This window comes from Crocodylus siamensis, chromosome 5 (assembly GCF_052110815.1).
Source record: "Crocodylus siamensis isolate JL-2025a chromosome 5, ASM5211081v1, whole genome shotgun sequence".
NCBI classification, from domain to species: domain Eukaryota; kingdom Metazoa; phylum Chordata; order Crocodylia; family Crocodylidae; genus Crocodylus; species Crocodylus siamensis.
Window position 1 is genome coordinate 73,886,986 of NC_143399.1, and position 16,712 is coordinate 73,903,697.

Here is a 16,712-nt window from a genome sequence, read left to right on the forward strand (position 1 = left end):
AATAGCACGCTCTGTAATATGGCTTCTACAGAATGTGTGTGTATATTTGTATATATTATATACACAAACAAATTAATTGTTCCTATCTTTTATTTAAATAGCAGGAATCGATTCACTTTTATTTCTCACTGGTAGTGAAAAATTTCAGTGAGTGGAATGGTTATGCTGCTGTGAAGATGTTTGATGTTACAAACTATTTCTTTGAAGTGTATATATCTTCATAAGGAACAAAAATATGTTTTTCATGTATACATTGTGTCCTTGGAAGAAATAAGGTACATTATGGAACAAAGTCCTGTTTGGTTGTTGACTCTTACATCAATGTATGTTTCCAACATGGTGATGTCAATTGATTGACATCATCTTAACACAGATGATACACAAATAACGAATGACATAATGAAGAAAAGATGTTAAATAAATACTGTATTTACTTGAATTCAAGATGAGGGTTTTTTCCCTTAATCAGCACGGGGGAAAAAAGATCCTCGTCTTATAATTGCATACAGGAAAAGCTCATTAAATACATTGTGTATCATTAAACTGCTGCCAAAAGCAGCATGTTCTCATTAGTGGAAACCAACTATGAAGCTGATTAAGTGCAGCCAACACTGAGTATGACTATAAAATACATGGCCCACATGGAGCAAATATACTGATGGAAACTTTTTTTTAAGGAAAATTATTCCTGTCCCAAGTCAAATCAACCAAATCGGTTCTAAATTTGTGAGACTCATTCAAGAACCATATGTGGCCCTGCTACCAGTAAGCATCCTTCACCCCCACCTAGGGCCTCAGATGCTTCCAAATCCTTTGGTGAGCATCCTACAGGCAGGCCCAAGCCTGGGGGCTTGAGGTTCAGGTGCCCCTGCGTTTTGCATAACCCTGCCACGTTCGTGGTTTTCCTCTGCCAGTAGGAAAGCCACCTTGGTGGTCATGGTATGTCCTCTGCCAGTTAACTTACTACATAATATATATGGTAGTAGCCACTGCACTCAGTGACCCTCAGCACTAACTTTTTTCAAGTCATAGTAAGCCACTGCAAAGCATATATTTTGGCGTCCTCTTCATTCTCACAGCTGAGGTATGCCTTTTCTTCCCATTTCCAATTATTTCTGTTTCTTCACTAGCCTTAAGTATCTGGTAAACATCACCAAGCAGGACCCCAAACAGTTCACCTAGAATCCTTTTTGTTGCCCCTTTTCTCAGCCTGTTACATATTATTGGTACAGCTCCACTCTCCATGAGGTGGAGCCAGACCAGGTTGTCTTATATCTGATCCGCATATAAATTTTCAGAGGGTCCCAGGACACACCGGGGCTAATTAGTAGTACATGGATTCTTTGTGTGGGTATCTGGAGTATACACACATGCTAAGCAGTGCTGTGCTGTGGGGTCACCAGGACTTTAAACTCCGGTGAGGCCCAGCCCAGTGAACTGTGTCGTAAATCATGAGTCTTTTGGCTTTGGACTAATACCAAGCATAGCTTATGCTGGCTTTGGACTAATACCAAGCATAGCTTATGCTATGTAAGAAGGGTCAAGGGAGGATTTGAAGAACTGGAGACCCATAACACTCCTGAACTTCAGCTATGAACTAGTAGCCAGAATCCTTGCCAAGTGTTTTAAGTCTGTTTATAGGTACTGTGATTCACAAAGACCAGTTGTGCACGGTGCTGGAGCAACAGATTCATGGAGCCCTGCTGTAACGGTGGGGTGCACTGTGATGTCAGTAGGGTAGAGGGCTGAATACTGTTGTGCTGAATCCCAACTTAAAGAAAGCCTACTACCAAGTGTCTCAGTGTTTCCTGTTTGAAGAAGATAGGGTCCCCCCAACCTTCATTACCTGGATAAAGATGCTGTACACCAATGTGAGCACCAAGGCACTGGTAAATGGTTTTCTGACCACCTTGGTCACAGTGGAGTTCGGTGTCTGGCAGGGCTGCCCACTCTCCTGATCCTTTTGATTTGTATAATGGAACTGCTAGTCTAGCAACTCAGATGAGATTGCTACACTCATATGAGTGGAGTGAAGATCCCCAGGGGAATCAAGGCAGAGACAAAAGTCCTAGCATTCATGTATGACCTCAGCACCCTGTGCAGTGACAAATGGTCAGTGGAAATACTGTTTCAACACACACAGGTATACAGAGTGGTGGCCGAGGCCAAGCTCAGTGGGAGCAAGAGTACCTGCCTGGTACTGGGTAAACTCGGAGACCTGTCAGCCCTGGGGGATCTCCATTCCCCATGATGGGATGAAGATCCTCAGGATGGAGTTTGACCCAGAGCTGAACAGACAGAGCCTTGGGAAAAGACCAAGGCCAAAGTCAAGCAGAGACTGGAACTGTGGAACACGTGCTGCCTGTCAGTGGGGGTGAAGGGGTGTGGTATGTGGTGGTGTTGCTACCAGTGTTTCTGTATACTGTACTGGTCTTCCCCCTGCCCCAGGAGAAAATCATCCATAGAATCCAAAGAGCTATGTGAATATTCAGGGGCTCCAGAAAGAGGTTGTGAGAACCACACCATACAAGACTAAATGGACTGGGGGCTGAAGAGTGCTGAACATCTTGCTGTTCCTGTGGGCCACATACACAAGCCAGATCTGCAAACTGGCAACCAGAGCAGAATCCAAAATGGCATGCTGCATAAGATACTTTGCAGGGCATCTGCTGTGATATTGGCTGCCCAACTCACCCTGCAGACCTTGGAGCCAACATGGTCTTACAGGGTCTTGGAACATTTCTGGAACAAATGCGAGCTGGACAATAAGGACCCAGTGGCCCCAGTGAAACCACTATAAGATGCAGGAGATGACTCGAACTGCCTACTGGGCACTCTCCATGTGGGCACTGAGATACAGGGGCAGAGAAGCTCACCAAACTGTCCCATGCAAATCTGCCAGTGGAAGAAGGAAGCAATCGACCACCTCCTCTGGAACTGCCTGTATGCCAGGAAGGTGGAGGACAGTAATCGTCCAGGGGTCAAGACCCTCCCGAGAAAGGCAGAGTTGTTCAGATACCTGACAAAGTAGCAATGGACCCTGACAGCCTGCTTGAACCAGTGCATCTCCTGCTTCAGGAGCACGCTGTGGAAGATCAGGAACCTGGTCAGATATAGGCACATGGACTTCCAAGTCAAGGACTGCATCAAAATGGGAGTGAGTGAGCTACAGGTGTACTACAAGAAGATGAAAGAAAAAATTGGGTAGAAGACAGTGAAGGACTTATGGAAGAGAAAAGATTGCCACAGACCGTTCAGAAGTGGGACGACAGCGATGACAATAGTGATGATGGTGATGACTATGACAATAACAAGTGAAAAGACTGGGGAAACAGGTGCAGGATTTGGAAGGGGGGAGGAAGGTGAAGGAAGAGGGTGCTGAGGTGGTTTTCTACATGATTGTGATGGGTAAAGAGGATAGTGATGGGTATGTGGATGTACAGTTGCAACTATTGTAACAGGGATGATGATGGTTTAATTGTAGGTGTGTGTCATGGACTGTTAAGTGAACCAGATCAGCCATGAGACAGAACTGTAACGGTACAGGAAGATGTAGATATATACATAGGTATAGGGAGAGATATAAATAAATATTATTGGAAAAAAAAATAGCTTGTACTACATGCATAGTTTTTGGCTAATATGTTGGCTTCTTGGCCTTTTGGCTAAGATCAAGTGAGACTGGGGGTATCTGAACCCCAAGCTCTCCAGCCCTGGGGCTTGCATGTAGGATGCCTCTCTGGATATTGGGAATTTCCAAAGCCCCAGACTGCTGGGTCTGGGAGGGGGAGAATACTTGCTTAATGGTAGAGCCATGCAGACTTGACGATTGAGTTCTGCTCAGTCAATTTTTGGAACTTGACTATTGGGCTTTGCCCAATTGAATTTGGAACTGATTTGAAACTGATTTGGCCTTGGAAAAAAATTTCAAAAACATACTTTGTACTATATATAAGTAGGTATGAAAGTGCTGCTTTAATGTGTGTTTTGTTTATGGAGTACTTCTGATGATGCTTTTTACTTTTTTTGAAACAGCAGCAAGCTTTAATTCTGAATGACCTAAATCTATGGGTACTTGTAGTAATTTGCCTATATGGCAAATTATGTTTATTTCAGGGTCAGGTTTTTCAAATTATCTCCTCACTTCCCCGTGCCAGGGAGTGGGGGAAGGGACTGCACATGGAAGTGACAGTAAGGAGTGGGGGGGAAGGGACTGCAGGGAGAAGAAGATGGGGGTGGGGCAAAGGGGAAAGGGGCTGTGTGATGCACCCTTTCTTCCCCCCACCCATCCCCAATTTATTTTCCTTGATGTAGCAGCAGGACAGGGACAAATTCAAGGCCAGCTGCAAAAAATATATTCTGTACCTGGAAAATGATAGCAAATCTATAAATTTGTTATAATGTCAACTCAGTGTCTCATACATGTATTGAGATGTCATCTTATATTCAAGTAAATAGAGTAAATATGTAAAAGAATCCTCTGCTGCAAGGATGTCCAGCTGTTAGGCAGCCAGGGACTGGGCAGCACAACTGGGCTGTCCTCTGCCGCGCAGGCAGCTTAACGCGCGCCCCCTCCCTGTACATACAGTGCAAGCAGCCTGGCTTCTCCTTTCCTGGCCTTGCACACCATGCAGGAAGTCCAGCCCCCTCTTCTTCATCTGTGTATGCCTCATGGACAGCCCATCCCTCCTGCAACACAGCCCCCTGGTACATTCTCTAAACTCCCCTCCATTAGGCATCTGCCTACCTGCAGTACAGGTAGCCTAGCTCCTGCCTTCCTCGCATGTAGTGAAAGCATCCCAGCCGGCATCCAAACTGCACACAGCTTAGGCAGCCCACACACCTCTTACTGCACTGCACCACCCCTAGGAGCAGGAGCAAAAAGTACAAAGAAGCTGGAGGAGGGCAGGGGACCCTGAAGAATACAGCTACCATGACAGGGAATGGGAGATGCATACTAGCCTTGCCAGGAGACGATAGGCCATGTGCTAATCTTTCAGAACTGCCTAGTTGACAGCTCTGCTGTACAGACTTCATAAAATCCAGTCTACCAGCGCAATCTGATGAAACGCTAAAAATATATGATACAAACAGGCCCCATTATGAAGTTCCCTTTATAAAGTAGGAGCAGTATAAACTCATATTTGCTGTATTTTAAAAGCAGATGTTACATTGCACATGATACTGTATAATATCACAAATTTTTATGGTGCAGTAAGTGCTCTTGAACAGATGGACTTGAAGTTCAGCTAATTACAGTTTTTGAAAATGCATGAAAACCTTGTGGGACCCCAAGCTGCATTGTAAACTGCCCACAGAGTGCCAACTCTCCCATGCTTAAAACATTTTGCTCAAAACTGTTACATAGTTCCTTGTTGATTGATATCACCAAAGGAACATGTCACTCATGTCAGTTCATCAGCACTTGATTCTAGCAGATCAGCAGTTGATTCTAGCACTTTTGGATCCTAGTGGCTCCTTATTTGTTCCATACTTTGCCTCTTCTTGTTCCAGGCCTAGCTGTCTAGGTGGTATTTCAGGAGCTGTTTTTTTAGTGCCTGCTTTGTTGTCCTTTTTTTTTCATTGTTGTCATTTTAGCCATAACCATGCAGTATATCTGAAAAATAACACAGGGATCAAGTTTGACTCTTAACAACCTGAATCACTTCAAATAAATGGGCAGATGAGACAGTTTAGGCCTGCTTTGTATCTCAGGCACCAGTCTCAATTGTAAAATGGGAAGAATAATTCATCTTGGAATTCATTTGAAAATTAGCATCATAGATTCAAATTGATGCAAAGTTTTGTAAAATGCTTTCCCCATTTGTCCACAAAACTGCTAATTTTTTGTCAAGTATTTTGTAGATGGTGACAAGTCATTACTATCACTCGCAGCCTAGAAATGTGGGTCTATGTGCTTAGGATCCTGATTTCTTACTTCCTCCTTAACTATTCTGTCACTGTAAAAATAGGATCTTAAAAGGCATCTGTCAAGTCCAGATTGTCCAGATTTTTTTTTTCTGGCAGAGAATATCCAGATTCTAAATTTACCATGCAATGAAAGAAAAATATTATTTGAAACATCACAGTTCTAGTGTTTGATAAAGACAGTTTTCAACTTAGCCTACTATATCCATGATCGCAGATAAAAATAACTAATGGATTGAATAATAGTGGCCTAATTGCCCTGCCATGAGAGAACCTACAACATACAACACAGACATGGGGAAGAAAAGTTAGTGAGGGAACCTTGTAGCATTTCTGTTTGAATTCTTTGAGGTCTTAAAGGCTCTTTCTACTTCCCTTTCAGGACCTAAAAGAAGTTTGAACTAGTAGTGTGAGAATGTAGCCCAGCACCTGGGGCAGTGGTTGCACATGGGGGCAGGGGTAACCGTCAATTGCCATTGCTGCTGTAATCATGCAGCTGTGCAAAAGGCATGTTTTTTTCACATGGCCCTCCCTACCGTTGGTGGTTGGGGCAATTGCCCATTATCCTAGCAGACGTTCAGACTCATTTATTTAGAAGTACTAAGATTATGCATTGGCTCTGGGGAAGCTGCATCTTCTGCTGCCTCTAGAAGTATCTTTTCTACCTCATAGCACACTGTCAAAAAACCAGCATTCAGCTCCAGTCTGAACTATTTTTCTTGGGCATTTTCTCAGGAGTTGGTGGAGGTCAGCCTGTATCCTGTTTTTTCCCATGTTCCGGGAAAAAATCCTCTTCTAATGTGTTGCTCTGGGGTAGAAAGGATGCATTCACCAATTCAGTGGGATTTATGAAGGACCACAAATGAGCATCGAATGCAGGTCCCATTATCACTGAAAGCATAAATGACAAGACAGTGATTTAAAGTGCGCTGATTTAAAACAATGGCTTTATCAATGAGTACTAGAAACATACTTAAGCAACCAGTGTCTGTGAGTAGATGGTTTCACTTCCTAATTGAGGATGTGCCCTGAATTTAAACGTGGTATGTTGAAGGCAGGCTTTTCCAGTACAATACCTGGAGCATGAAGCTTCAAATTTTAGCTTACTACCACAGAAACAGTACAGTTTTAGTACACAATACTTTTCAAAAGTTTTTAGGTCTGTCATCAGGCAAATACTAAACTACTATATAGACACTGTTTTTTATAGTTCATGTATGGAGTAAAATTTATACCTGCACTCCATGGATTGGGTTTTGCTAAAAAAAAACCCTAAATAAATAGTTTGCAATATTTTAGGATTGTACAAGTTCAGGGAGGCATTTGTAAAATACAAATCTTGTAAAGAAGTGTTTAAAAAAATTGAAATGATATTTCAATTTATAGAGAGCATATTGAAAATTAACTATTTAGCTTCTTTCTTCAATAGTCTGTACAAATTGCATTGCTTTTTGAATTCAGTACTCTCATAATTGTTAAATACTTAATAGCCAGCAGGTATGTTTCTTCCACTGTTTTATATTTCTATATACATTTATTTCCTGCTTTCCAAATTTATTTTCTGATTTCATTGTTTCATCTGTCCTTTCCATGCCTTTTCCTATATATAGAAATGCAGCAATCTCCCAACCAGACATCAAGAACAAGAGATTCAGGGAAAGGTATTCTATATAATAAGCTTTCCAGTGTGAAACATGTCATGCCAAATATCAAAACTTGTATACACATTTGTATTTAGTATATTTGTTCAAATCCAAGTTCCTATGTTAATAGCTGTCAGTGTGCTGGAGGCAATATCTTTTATAAGACCAACTAGACAGTTGCAAACATTTTTTTCTTTATTTACAAGCTTTATGTCAATAGTTTACTTCTAGTTATTAAATTGTTTTTAGTTTGGGTTTTTGTTGTTATAATTTTGTGTGAATCCTGTAGTATTGCAAAACTTTGTGTTATTGTTTTTCATTTAAGCCTACAAATTTGATCAAGATGGATTTGAACGAAAATCCATGTCTGAAGAACAATCAACAAGCTACCTTATCTGAATTCTGATAGAAAAAAATAAAAATAAATTGAGAACATCCTCTTCCGAAGAAATAACATATTTCACTGAAACTACTTGCTTTGGAACATTTTAGCAATAAAAAATGATATTGTTAGTACTTTCACTTATCCCCAAAATTGAAGTTACAACTGGCAAGAGTGATGCTGTAGATGTAAACAATAAACTAAAGTATAAATTTCTATTCAGATAATGAAAAATAATCAGCCAGACTCCAAAATAAGCTTTCCGGGATTAAAACAGGAGTGCTGGAAATGGTCTGTAGTTAAGTAGTTGACATACTGTAATTATCATATCAGTGTTGAGTTTTCTGGCTGTGTTATGTTTATCAATCTTTTACTTAACATGAGTTTTTGATGTTTGATTTCCATGGAAATCATTTTGGATATGAAAGTCAGAAAAGGCAAAATTATATTGGCTCATTTAGCAATAAAATCTCAAAAACAGCATGTAATAGTGCTTGAGTATTGTCCAGTGCACAGAAGAGTGTTTACAGTCCCTTCCTAAAGATTACATTTTCTTAGTTCTTCTTAAATATCTCCACAATTGTGATGGCTCCACAATTTGAAAAAATGGTTGCTTATTACAGTATCTTAAATACCGGTACAGGTTATTCCCTTTCCACTTGTGAGGGTTTGCCAGAGTGCAAGATGTTTCACTTGCATCTCATTCATTCTGAATGGGCTAAGTGGGTGATAGAACTGTCTCATTCAATTTTGTGCACCATTTATAGATTCTCTTTTAAGTTCAAATTTTTGGATTCGGATTAAACCTGCTTTATGTTCTGCTTATGTTTTACAATAACATTGATTAGAGTATGGGGATCAAGTGTAGGATGTGGTTTAATATACTATCAGTGTGCAGCACCTACTCCAGATATTAAACCCTAAAAGTTTCTGTATATGAATTAGCTCTCTTCTGAATTTTTTAAAAGTCTTAGAGGTTATCTTCCACAGAAACACGCAACCATATTTACATTTGCTTGATATTATTTTGGACTGTGGTGCGAAAGAAGCTACAGAACAGGAAACTTCATTTGTTGCTTTCTGTGACAGCATTTTTCATCTGACAGACTAGTTATTTAGAGAATATATTTCATTCATGCTACTCTGGATTAAGATGTCTATATAAAATTCATCTTGGAATTACTTTGATGTTTGCACATGCTAAATATTTTTATAAATTGTTGGCAACTTCAGAGTGTTATGCTTTCAATGCTAACATGTATTTTTTAATCAATATTTGAACAGTTATAGATGACCTTTCCCAAGGAGACTCAGTAAGGTAAGATTTAAAAGATATCTGACATGTTTTAGCAAACCTTGAAGAGTGAGAGAGTCTTATTTTTACTTTTATGTTTCTTATTTAAGAAGTTCTGAAAAAGGTGAAGGTGATGACAGCTGGCTTTCTTCAGAAGAAGAATTAGATTTTACCCCCAAGGTACAGTGCTCTTCTGAAAAAAAAATTGTTTTTCTTCATAAAAGACACAGCTTCTATACACTTATTTAAATATGGAAGATTTTAGCTAAGTTTATTTCCCTATGCTTGAAAGACTGTACTTCTAATAAGGCATAACACGTTTTACAAATATAATTTTCCTAATTTTTACCGTTTCTATTTCTACCGTGAACCCATCTATAAAAAAAAATTTCATTATGGGGTAGTTAGACAAAGTGTGAAGTTACCTATTGACTGAGGAAGATTAGGTTGTTCTTGTGCTCAGTTGTATTGCAGCTATTTTGGGGTTCTACAACAGGATTAGTGTAGATATATTTAGATCTGTTTGGAGGGACATGGCAAAAGTATCTTCTCTTTAGAAATGGCAGGATTTCTGTATTAATTGCCATTGCTAATGTATCTAGAGTCAAAAAGTGCAAGTTGTCAAACAGTTCAGGTGACTTTCTTAGATGCCTTCCACAGACAGTTCTCAGGTATCTACCATTTTCTTTAGAAGATTTCAAAAGCTTTAAGAGTCATTAATAGTGTTTATATGATGGAGAATGATGTAATTGCAGTAGGAGCAGCAGAATCTATATACTGTTTTTTATGATCATGATCATCTTAGATGGGATCTAATTCATCTGGCTGAGGTGTTTGCATCATTCTAGGAGGCCTAGCTGGAGGAAGCAATTTATTTCTGGATGAAGGAAATCTAGATTATGAGGATATGTCTACCACAGAGACATATACCTTGATGACCTGCTTGAATAAGTCTCCGTGGCATGAGAGGTATGGGTATGTAAGATCAGGATGGAAGGATACAGTCAGTTTGGACCCTCTTCAATTCATGTCTCTTGATGCATGGAAGAGCGCCCTGAAATTTGGCTTGCATTCATGGATTGACCTATGGGATTGAGACATAACTCACTGGGAGAAGGCTTCCTGCTATTGACTAATAAGGAAGAGCAAACAGTAAGCTTCCTTATGAGGAGGACACTGTCTGAGAAACTTAGGAATGTTGAGGAGACTGGAACAATCTTCGGTGAGATAGTGTTGGTGGAGGTTGACACAGTATAATCTTCATTTTTATTATCCTTGGATCCAGTACTGACAGAGTCTTGGAGCTGTTATCAATGTCAACTCAGTGTCTTAGGCATAATAGCCAAGTCTCCAGAATTTGTAGTTGTAGGTGATACCAAGGTGGCAGCATGGAGAACATAGCTAATGTTGGATTCATCTCTGTCACGGGGTGGTGTCCTAGGGGTGGCCGTGATCTCCCCTAGCCCCCTACTGTGCCAAGTTTGCGTTAAAGGACCCTCGTTCTTGCCTGCCACATCTTGATCTTGTATAAATTAAAGGCAGGCTGCCTTTCATCTCCTTGGCCATGGTTCTTCCTGCTACCCCGAGTCTTGTTCTGGTAATGGGGTTCCGTGCACCCCAGCCTCATGGGCTATGCCTGGCTCCATCCACTCCTTTACCACGCCCCAAGCCTTGCTGATGTACCAGACGTTGTTTGGTCTGTCTCTCACCACGCCCTCTCTGGTGCTCTGGCTTTCCAGAGCCTTGTCTCTCACCGCGCCCTCTCTGGCACTCTGGCTTTCCACAGCCATGTCTGTCACCGCCCTCTGGCGCTCTGGCTTTCTGCAGCCTTGTCTCGCAGCTGTGCCCTCTGGCACTCGCCAGTCGCTGCCCTCTTGCTCTGAGGCTTCTCACGCTCAGGTGGGCTCAGGTGGCTGTAGCCACGCCTGGTCCCAACTCTCCTCCTCTGAGTCTCAAACCCCCGCAGATGTGCTCAGGTGGTCGTAGCCGTGCCTGGCCCCTTTGCTCTAGAGCTGGAGTCTGCGCACCCCAAAATGCTGTGCTCTCTCCGGCACTGGGGTCCCCACACCACTGGGGGTCCCCTGTGAGGCTACCTCCAACCCCTAATAGCCTCACTCAAACCACCGGTTGTAAACAGTAAATAGCTCAAGCCCCTAGGCTACAACATAAATTCAAGCTGCTTGGCTACAACATTAGTCCCGCCACATCGGGGTGCTCTATCCTTCCTCCAGTCTCGAAGTGGTACCTGCTGTCTAGCCTCTCCTCTTTGTTCAGTCTGGCAAAGCTCCTTCCTCTATGGCTGCTGGCAGGGAACTGCTTGCCTGGCCCCAGCCTGGGTTTAAATGGGAGCCAGACCCTGCCCCTTCTGGTCAGCTGACTCCCACCGGTTATCCTGGCAACCTGCAGCTGGGCTCCTTACTTGCTGCTCCACAAGTAGCAGGCACCTCAGTGCTCTGTGACACCTCCCCTCTTTATAGGAACAGAGTAGCAAAGTGCTCTGTGACACACCTCCCCTCTTAAGGTTCGCACTCACTGGGCCGAGCCTTCATTCTCATCTTCCACACGTGTTTTTCCTTCATTCTGTTAGGTCTAGGCTCTTGTTCTTCGACCATACAGATGTGCAGGGGCGGAGGTTTTAAGGTGCCTCCAACTCGCCTTTTACCCAAGGTGCACCATGCGGGATTTTATGGGATTAGCCCCGCCACAGGCAGTCCGCGCACACTAGCCGACCTTGGTAAATCAGCTCTCCATTGGTCAAGCTCCAGCCTACCTTTTGGGGTTCTTTCTGGCCCTTCTATGTTCCATCCCCATGCACCCTGGTCTCTTTCTCGGGGCAAATTGTGGGGTCTTTTGCCTGTCTAAGACTCCCTGGAGATCCTGAAGCCTTCCCCAGATCTCTCACTGTCTGTTCAGCGCTTTCTGGGCATACTCCTCTTTCCAAAACTCTACTTTTCCCTGGCCAGTGGGTTTTCCCCCAGGCCCCTTATAGATTTTCACGTAGGCCACTCCTCCATCTTTTCCTTCAATAACACTTCTTAGCATCCACCACCCGACCTGTCTAGGGATGTTACTCACATAAATCTGTGGCGTTTTATCCGGCCCTCATCCCCTCTTTGGAGGTTGTCCCTTCTCCTCAACTCTTGCCCTGGTTGCCCCTTCTTTTGCTGGGCTCAGCTGGGTCTATCCTGGACTGTTGCTGCCTTAGGCGCTGGACCATTTGCATCTCGTCATGGAGAGGTCCACCTTCCTGGGGAAATCTGTTCATCCTTTTTTGTTGTCTCCACGTCTCCTAAGTCGGCCCCCACTGGCTGGCCTTGTCTGAGGGCTGCACGTCCTTCGTTGCCTTGCAGCAGGAATAGCTCTCTCAGCTGCTGTCTTAGCCAGCCCATCTCTTGTGTATGCTGCTCTACCCGTTGGTCCCATCTCTTATTCCAGCATTCCAGGAGGGCTTGGCAGGACCTCTTTTTGTAGGGCTGTAAGCTTCGTCTCTACTGATCCTTTCTCTGGACTGCTCCTCTGCAGTGGCCCCGGTCTGGCCTCCTCTCTTGGATTCTCTGGGCCTCGGCATCCAGGGAAATTCACCTGTTCTGGAGGTTTCTGGCCCTTTAGCCGTGCGGTCGTTAGTTGTGCCTCCACTTCCCTCAGCGACCCTTTCACCACCTCCATCTCCTGGTGCTGCTCTTGGCATTCAGTCTTAATCACAGTCACCACTAGTTGGGCTCCTAGCGTCTCCAGCCGCTTTCGCATCACATCTGCAAACCTCACCGCTGGGGCTATCTGTCCTACTTCTGTCTGTGTTGCTACCCCTGGCACCTCTGGCTCCCCAGGACTTCGGCCTTTCGTAGCCGTCTGACTGCTTGCCACCCGTAGCGTTTTGTTCTCTGCTTCTAACTCCTGGATCTGTTGCCTTAGAGTTTGCATTTGAAGCTCTGACTGCTCCCTCTCTGCGTTAGCCACTGCCTCTTTGGCCAAGCTGTCCTCTAGGAGTATTTTAAGGAGCTGTACTTGTTCCCCAAGGTGGTCTTTTTCCATCTTTCCACTCTGTAACTGGGACTGTAACCCATCTCTCTCTTTTACCTTGGCCTCTAACTCCTTTTCAAGGGACAGGTTCTGATCGTGCAACACCTCATAGTTTGCCATGTAAGCCTTTACCTTCTCCATCTCCTGCGTGATGGCAGGCACCTCAGTGCTCTGTGACACCTCCCCTCTTTATACTATCTGCGTCAGTCTCTAATTTGAATTCCATCATTGTGGATTGTATCAGTGTAATATCTGAATATACAGAAGTTTCAGTGACTAAACTTGTCTTGCATGGTGCTTGCTGATGCCAAAGGACATGCATTAAGCAGTAGTGCTGACCTTCAGTATAGGTCAAACTTCAAAGGAAAGACTGTGGATGAGTTATAAGTATGACAGCCTATATACTGTGCTACCGAAGAAGGAATTTGCTGCTGAGTTTGGACTACGAATAGTTCTTTCTGCCTTAGCCAGTAGGAGGAACTGACTGGGGCCTCCCAGTAACTGTGAAGATTGGAGCACTAGAAGGGATATCTCTGATATGACCGCTAGTCCAATCTGGTTTGTGAGTAGTTCAATAACCTTTCAAAGCCCAAATCTGAATTGGGATTGTCTGACATTGATTCCTCTGCAGAAATCATTTCAGGCAAGCATTTCTGGCTTTTTAGGCCTGTTGGGAGAAAAATTTGCAGATGAAGCAATTGTAAAGAATGTGGCCTTCTCAAATGCAAAACTGGTGTTAAGAGATGTAACATTCATACTGCCTTAGAGATGTAGCAGGACTTAAGTTGTCGATTTTTCCTCAACAATAAGGTCAGTGATTTGGAGCTGAAAATCCTGTTTTTTTGCCTATTATTTTACATTTTGTCAACTGGATAAATAAAATACAATTTTAAGTATTAGAGTGCTAGGATCACAAGCTGAAGCTGCTAATTCTTGTCTGTTACAGTGGTGGCAAGAAGGAAGTGAGTAGCAAGGGGGCCCATTTGGTTATTTCTGCCCTGGAATGGCAAATGCATATAAATATATGCAGAGCCTGGGTGTAGTCCCAATGGTCACTCTGATCAAAAGAAAATTATCTTATCTTACTTACAACGTGGTCCATTTGGGTGCATACTGTGAGATTTTTTGTGTTTCAGAAAACTGCTAATAGTTGTGATTGGAGGAATTGGCATATAAAGAAGTAGCTTATTTATTTTACAGAGTATGAGGAGGCTCATGAGCCTCCTCAAATTTATCTTTTAGGCAACCTAAAAGTAAAGTCTGCAATTACTGCAAGTCAGAGGAATGATGGTAGAAATTTGCCACATAGGCATATGATTTTATTTTTTTTAAAAGAACTTATGTGTTATAATGAACACTGAAGAGTAGAACATTATATGTCAAGGAATTAAAATTACTGGTTTTCTTGTACCTCCTTTTACTTTTAAAAAAAATCTGTTTATTTCACCCAATCTCTGTAAATTAGTGCATCTTGGGTAATGAAATGTTTACATCTCCAAAACTTCAGCATGTTGACTTCACTGAAAGATCCCTAATGGAGAGAGGTGATTACTATTAATAGTAATCTCTTTCATAATAATTACAAAAATTAATACAAAATTTCATTAGAAATTTTTCTTTGCTTTCCTTTAGTTGTGGCTGTAGCTAAATTTTTATTTAAATCCTTGTTTGTCTGTATAGACAAGCTGCTATAATATTATCATCATCAGACCGGCTATTAGCTAACATCTAGATAATGTTCCACAACCAAGAGGTGGGAAGCTACTGAGGAGGAGTATATTTACTTGGCCCGCACTTGCAGGGAGGCAGTTAGAAAAGCCAAAGCAACTACAGACCTGAGGCTGGCAACACAAATTAAAGAAACAAAAAGTCTTTTTTTAGGTATGTAGGGAGTAAAAGGAAGGTGCAGGGGAGCATAGGACCCTTACTGAACAAGACGGAGCAATTAGTGACAGATAGTGGGAACAAGGCTGAGGTATTCAATGAGTTTTTTGCCTCAGTGTTCCTGAACAAGGGTCAAGATAAGTCTCCTAATGGGTTCTTAGATGGGCATCAGAGGGATGCCAGCCCACCAACTGTTGACACTGACTTGGTGCGGAGTCACTTGGATGGACTGGATTTGTTCAAGTCAGCAGGCCCGGATGAGCTGCAACCGAGAGTACTGAAGGAATTGGCCAGTGTCATAGCAGAAACACTGGCATGGCTATTTGAGCACTCATGGCGTTCGGGTCAGGTCCCGGAGGACTAGAAAAGGACCAGTGGGGTCCCTATTTTCAAGAAGGGGAGGAAGGAGGATCCCATTCTCATAAATAAATTAAGAGGCTGTGACATAGATGTTTACATGGTCTAGTGGGTGACAAGTTGGTTTAGTGGTCACACCCAGAGAGTGGTAGTAGACGGGTTGGTATTGACCTGGAAGGATCTGGGTAGTGGAGTCCCACAGGTTTCGGTCCTTGGCCCTGTACTCTTCAATATCTTCATCAATGACTCGGATGTGGGTGTGAAGTGTACTCTGTCCAAGTTTGTGGATAATACTAAATTGTGGGGTGAAGTACACATGCCAGAGAGTAGGGAACAATTGCAAGCAGATCTGGACAGGTAAGGAAAGTGGGCAGTACACAATAGGATGTAGTACAACAAGGACAAGTACAGAGTTCTGCACCTAGGGTGCAAAGATATCCAGCATACCTACTGGGTGGGAAGTGACCTTTTCGGCAGCACAGAAGCAGAAAGGGATCTCAGTCATAGGGGACTCCAAGATGAACATGAGTCGTCAGTGTGACAAAATCATCAGCAAAGCTAACCGAACTTTATCATGAATCAGCAGATAAATAGAATTGAGAAGGTGATACTTCCCCTTTATGTGGCATTGGTCAGACCGCAGTTGGAGTACCGCGCCCAATTTTGGGTGCTGTACTTCAAGAAGGATGTTGATAGACTTGAGAGGGTCCAGAGGAGGGCCACTCGTATGGTATGGGGCTTCCAGGACAAGCCCTATGAGGAAAGACCGAGGGACCTGGACTTCTTCAACCTCCATAAGGGAAGGTTGAGAGGTGATCTTGTGGCTGCCTACAAGATCACCTAAATTCATTAGGGGGACATAGCAGGGGATCGGAGATGCTCTGTTCACCAGAGTGCCTTTTGGGGTAACGAGGAACAATGGTCACAAACTGACAGAGAGCAGATTTAGGCTAGATATCAGGAAAATCTTCACGGTAAGGGTGGCCAAAATTTGGAATGGGCTTCAAAGGGAGGTGGTGCTCTTTCCTACCTTGGGGGTCTTAAGAGAAGCCTGAATAGGCATCTGGCTGGGGTCATCTGACCCCAGCACTCTTTCTTGCCTAGGCAGGGAGTCAGGATCGATGATATGTTGGGGTCCCTTCCAACCCTAACATCTATGAATCTATGAGTCTTAAATCTGTCTTTTTCCTTGTTATACAATTAG

The 16,712-nt window shown here is 43.0% G+C and overlaps 1 protein-coding gene across 11 annotated transcripts in view; it reads left to right on the plus strand.

Annotated features, from left to right (window-relative positions):
• The window catches only part of ANKRD26 (ankyrin repeat domain 26), a 126,200-nt gene that overhangs the window by 18,399 nt on the left and 91,089 nt on the right, over positions 1 to 16,712 (plus strand). For 8 of the 11 annotated variants that reach the window (XM_090049086.1, XM_090049093.1, XM_090049088.1 and 5 more), the window contains exons 8-10: positions 7,539 to 7,589; positions 9,238 to 9,271; positions 9,358 to 9,427. In XM_090049086.1, the coding sequence (XP_089905212.1) occupies positions 7,539 to 7,589; positions 9,238 to 9,271; positions 9,358 to 9,427 (155 nt within the window). The remainder of the gene's footprint in view (positions 1 to 7,538; positions 7,590 to 9,237; positions 9,272 to 9,357; positions 9,428 to 16,712) is intronic. The other 3 variants (XM_090049087.1, XM_090049090.1, XM_090049091.1) reach the window with 3 other exon arrangements.